Source organism: Phoenix dactylifera, chromosome 9 (genome assembly GCF_051530095.1).
Source record: "Phoenix dactylifera cultivar Ajwa chromosome 9, Ajwa_hap1_PhDact_Kaust_v1.1, whole genome shotgun sequence".
NCBI classification, from domain to species: Eukaryota; Viridiplantae; Streptophyta; class Magnoliopsida; order Arecales; family Arecaceae; genus Phoenix; species Phoenix dactylifera.
In genome coordinates this window covers 5955425-5960990 of record NC_143198.1, presented here as the reverse complement: position 1 = coordinate 5960990, position 5566 = coordinate 5955425, and the positions used below count along the sequence as shown (strand labels likewise).

General features: G+C 39.6%; 1 protein-coding gene across 1 annotated transcript; it reads left to right on the top strand.

The window, feature by feature from the left end:
* Nucleotides 1-623: 623 nt before the first annotated feature.
* Nucleotides 624-2156, top strand: LOC103705419 (transcription factor MYB63-like). Its single transcript, XM_008789127.6, has 3 exons — nucleotides 624-866; nucleotides 1055-1184; nucleotides 1287-2156. Exons 1-3 carry the CDS (start codon nucleotides 734-736, stop codon nucleotides 2032-2034), a joined length of 1011 nt encoding a protein of 336 aa, XP_008787349.3. The 5' UTR covers nucleotides 624-733; the 3' UTR covers nucleotides 2035-2156.
* The last annotated feature ends 3410 nt before the right edge of the window (nucleotides 2157-5566 follow it).

The window sequence follows — 5566 nt, the reverse complement described above, 5'->3', positions numbered from 1 at the left end:
GCAAATAGAAGCAAGACACTAAATACTTTCATTATATAAATATAAGTACAATTATATATTTCTACTATAATTTAAAGTTATCATTGAATAATAATATGATTAATAAAATATTATAATATAATATCATATATATTATATAGATATAATATATTAATGATATATTAATATATCAATTTTTCTATGCAAACATTTTTGTTCCCAGCCTTTAGTCTAAGATTATCGACCTCAAAGGACATGCATTCCATCATTGAGTTCGTCAATGTTGCACATCGTTTCATGTTTCACAGGGTCCCTCTTGGAAGATGTGTCACAAAAGGCCTCATAAAAAAAATCACTAGCTAGCTCGCTTCTACCATCGATGTGGCACTATTCACAGAAGGGAGCAATCAAAGGACAACCCACCGGCTGTGTGACTTCTTCTAGACCTGAGCCTGCTTCCCTGCTAGTTCACATTGCTCGTCTCTTTGTTGATCCAAAATCTTGAAAGCTGGTACCCGGGTTTCAGAAAAAAAAAAAAAAAAACAAAGATGCCAGCTCGACTTGTATGTTCCTGTCACGTCTCTTTTCACTGTTGAAATGAAAACACCTAAAGTCACGAGAATCTCCGGGGTGTGAAACACGAGTCCTTGGGCAAATACTTTTGGGGCAGCCATTGCTCTGTCCGCTTCTATATATATTTGTCTGAATCCACTCTCAGAACTCAAAACACCAAGAGAGAGAGATCTAGAGAGGGATGGGGCGAGGGCCGTGCTGCGAGAAGGTCGGGCTGAAGAAGAGGCCATGGACGCCCGCAGAAGACATGAAGCTCACAGACTACATCCAGAAGCATCGTCTCGAGAATTGGCATGCTATCCCCAAACTAGCTGGTAATTGCTTATTTGTTCTGTTGATTACATACTCTAATCCTTTCAGTGCCAAGTTTTACTACAGTTTGCTTTTCCTTTCGTTTTCCCATCGATGCAAGAAGATAAGAGATTTGGAAAGACATAATCCGAAGACTGTAACATATGATGTTTTCCTTAAAAGAAAGTAATCCCGAGTTGATTCACTTCAGGTTTACTTCGATGCGGGAAGAGCTGCCGCCTAAGGTGGATTAATTACCTTCGGCCTGATATAAAGCGAGGCAACTTCACGCAAGAGGAAGAGGCGACCATCATCAAACTTCAGGAGTTGATGGGGAACAAGTAAGATTTTATGATGAACAATTCGGTCACTGGGTCCATTTTATCACTATGTTTCAGCTTGTATCAGGTTCTTAATTAACTTGTTACCAAATGTTTTTTCAGATGGTCTAAAATCGCCTCATGCCTCCCTGGGAGGACCGACAACGAGATCAAGAATGTGTGGAATACACACTTGAAGAAGAGACTGGCACCAAAAGAATCCAGTCCTTCAAGCAACAAGACTAAAGACCCAAATCCAAGCTCGCCCTCCAAATCCAGCATTTCATATGTCAATGATGATAATATAAAAAATTTAGAAAAGAACAACTCGTTGAAGGTGGAATCCAGTCGAGATTTGGCGAACTTAATGACTGAAATCTTCATGGAACCAGATCAATGCAACATGCGAATAGAAGGACATGAACCTTCAGTGGATGACTGTAGAGAGTCTTCAAGCATCTCTTCATTGGAATCACACATAACATCCTACGAGGGCAAGAACAACCAGGATTGCTTAATCCAAGTACCTGAAATCCCCATCGATTCAGAAATTTGGAGCATGGTAGATGATGATTCCTGCTTCCTTACTCCTGAGGTGGGTCCAGTGGTGGAAGATGGAGCTCACAACAATGCAACAAGCTCTATAGTAGATTCAAAAGGGGAGGGTGAGACCAAGGGATGGTTGGGTTGCTTGGAGGAGGAGATTGACTTGTGGGGAACAATGGATGCCAATGCGGTCAAGCAACTTGGTCCATGGGGATGTCATGGTGGGGTCGTGGAGGAGTTTGATCCGGTCTCGCTGTTATCGTCGAAAGAGACCCTGCCTACGTTTTGCCACGAATCTTGCGCGTCAGGTCCGTCAATGCGATGACATCAGCTGTAGATTGGTTGCAAAAGCTGTATGGTGATCAAAACTATACCCAACTTTTGCACGAGTCAATGTTGTAGGTAACATATTCGCTCGAATCAATTATAACCATCACATTGAGTATCTTGTCATGGTGGTATCGTCATCCTATCGTCATCGTTGCATCAACAATAATATCATCATCTCTCTCTCTAGCCCTGTTCAATACCGACGTCATCGTCGTCCCAATTATAGCCGACCCCATCGGATACCCAACCCGATCTGATCCGAATGTGACAAATTTTATGCGACCCGTTTAAACTCAGAGGCAGATGTAGATTGTAGATAAAATATCTGAAGTGGATTCAGATCGGGTGCAGATAATGATATGCCTCCGCTATGAACCCATCCCGATACAACCTTAATCTAAATCATCCCTTCTAAAGTGACAATTATTTTAGAATGTTTGCATGATGAGTTTTTTAACCCAATCTAACCCGCCTCGAACCATCTACTTTACCTGACCCGAGTTGAATGCACGGCATTTGTAATTGCAGGGGTAGGTATGGGTATGAGTGACTTGATCCATACCCGACTCGCTGCCATCTCTAGCCTTCCAATAGTTATTTTTTAGGATTTATTTTGGTAGGAGTAATTTGACATGAAAAAATAAATTCCATATAGATTATCATATTTGATAAGAAAAAGTAAATAAGAGAGATGATAAAATAAATGGTGGGACTCATATCTATTTTCATGAAAGAGAGGGTAAAACAAATACCACCATGGAAATGTATTATTTCTGGACTACGAAGTGGAGGTAATATAAAGACCCTCATTTATATTATATTATATTGTATTAATTATATTATATAAGTAATATTTATTAATTATCAAAAAAAATCAAACATAGGATTTATTAGTAATTAATATATTTATTTATATACCAAAATATACTAAAATTTAATTATAATAAGAAAGATATTTTCTAATATATGTTCAAATAATTTAAAAATATTTATTAACATGTAAATATAATTTCATTGAAATATCCTATATTGATAGCCTTCATGACCATAAATGGCCAACAAATGGACTGAACAAAAAAAAAGAAGAAGCATTACTTGAATTATTTATTCAAAAGCAGTGTTGGAATTTTGATAATATTTCTATACAAGATTACCCTCAACTGAATATAGTAATATTTTTTCAATACTATTTTTCAAAGTATTTTTTCCACCTACCAAATATGGTAAAATTTATTTTTTTTAATCATTTTTTTAGATAAATAATTTTTAAATATTATCATATTGCTCCCTAATCTGATATATTCCAACCAAATGAACCTTTAAGTCAATTACCTGTCTCCATTTATGAGGCTTTGAGCTGGTGAAGGATCTGATAAAAAGTAGATAGCAAATCAATCCACTTCTTTTTACCAAGAAATAAAAGCCAAGCCAACTTCTGCATGGGCGACATGAGAAATTTTTGAAATAATTACGACTTACATGAGTAAATTAAATCGAAATTTTCCTACAACACCCTTTATTTTTGTTGTGTGCAAACAATTCTAGTGCAATATCCTTGCAATACAATCCATGCCTAATAATGAAGGCTTTTTGCGTCACGGTATCTGACTGCTTTGCCCAAAACAGAAAAAAATAGTGGAGGATCTCAAATTAGTGTTATGGTTGGAATATTTTTGATATACGCATGATCTTAGATCTGTGTGGCAAACTACATAAACAAAGGCAAGACATAGACTTATTAGTATTAGATCAGATGAAATTAAGCAAACACAAACTTTAATTAGAATGAGAACTTACTCCAACATGAAGATACAGCGTTAATGATCTCTCATTCGCATAATATGCATCAAATTCATCATATTTAAACTGTATATTGCCAGTTCAGTTCCTCAAATAAAAGAGGATTAGCCAAAAGCCATTAGCTCAGGCTATATTTGGCATCATGTTTTTTCCTATTCTCACATTTTAAAAGAAAATATAAAATCAAGACGAAAAAACATGTTTGGTTCTATTATTTCTATTTTTATTTTATATCAATTTTTATAATTTGTAAAATATGAAAGCTAGGGTTTTCTTTTTTGACTTTTGTTCACCTGTGTAGCCACCGCCGCCACTAGTATCGGCGCTGTTGATGTAGTTGACACTATCATTGATGATCTTTATTTTTTAAAAGCAATAGGCTATGATAAATATTTTTGTATTTTAAAAATTTAGAAAAAATAGAAATAAACGTGTAGTTTTTATTTTTAAAAATTGAAAAGTAAAAATGATGTCCAACACAATCTCAACTGGTTGGCATCTGCTTGTGTGAAAAGCCTTGCAGGCTTATCTTTAGTCTTACATTGGGCCTACACTAGGGAGGTCATGAGCAACAAGGCTAAGAACCCGACTACATAACTTCTTGCTATCAAAGAGAGAGCCCCAGGTGCTCCGAACTATCAAAGGTCCATATGACAGGTCTGTATGTTTGATCTCAGCTGCCTATACCTGGGCACGCTCCACAATGACCCTCGGAGATGGACTGCTCTCCCCAAAAGTCTAGATGTTTCTTGTCTACCAGATCTGGTAAGTAGTGTAGGTTGCCTCAACATCAACTTGTCGCATTTAGGGGGTGTCGGCCCATCGACGAATTGCCTGCATAAGGGGCTAGCTGGCTCCGAAAATCCGGCGAGATCTCAACAAGCCTTCAGACTCCCCTAGCTTGCTCACATTGGAGCAGGGCATGATCTACGGTCTCCTCCACCGGGCAGTCCGGGCACTCGGGTTAGATGCCTAGTTCTCTTTTACTTAGCACCGATCTCGTCGGCAGTCACTCCTAGGCCACCTTCCATAGAAATAGTGCTATCCACAAGTGAAGACCAAATCTCCAAATTCAAGCGCAGTCTAGCCCCCGCCCGTGCTCATGCTGGAGGACACAATAGATGTCACGCACTCTAACACTGGCACTACAAGACATGCTCCAAACTTTCACATCCGGACCAGCACATTCCGGTACCGGAAGGGACCGGACCCGCTCTGCAAGATGCTCTCCGAACAGCTGACCGATCTTGCCAGCATCCCACTCTGCCTCCTCCGGTTCCAGCAAATCGCAAATCTGAAGTCCGTCTGCTGCCTCAATGCTTACCAAAGTCGGCCAAAGTCTTAAGGAAAGAGAGTCCACCCAGGGGTCATCCACACTCTACCCATCACCAATCAGCCATCTAGTGTTCGCCAATGCAATGGGCACGTATCTGCATATCTCTCGCCACAGGTAAGAGCACCTTTGTCTGCTCGAAGCCACCTTATCAGTCTAGGGGCGGCCATACCCAGTCGTCATCACCTGACTCCAAAATCTCTGTGGCTCAAGGATGAGCCTTACCACATGATGAGCAATTAGCGCATCTCTCCTCTCCAGAAGAGACTGTACTCCCAGTCCTCCCTCCTGGATCAGTATGCAGACCCTCTCTGAAGCCAACAACTGCACTCCGTGGCCACCTCCATGCGAGCCCCAAAGGAAGTTCCGAAGAAGCCACTCAATCCCTATCAGC

Excerpts from the sequence above, each read along its gene's own strand:
- LOC103705419 (XM_008789127.6), top strand. The coding sequence starts at position 734 with ATGGGGCGAGGGCCGTGCTGCGAGAAGGTCGGGCTGAAGAAGAGGCCA. Across the intron at positions 867-1,054 it reads TGCTATCCCCAAACTAGCTG|GTTTACTTCGATGCGGGAAG; the intron begins GTAATTGCTTAT and ends GATTCACTTCAG. Across the intron at positions 1,185-1,286 it reads CAGGAGTTGATGGGGAACAA|ATGGTCTAAAATCGCCTCAT; the intron begins GTAAGATTTTAT and ends ATGTTTTTTCAG.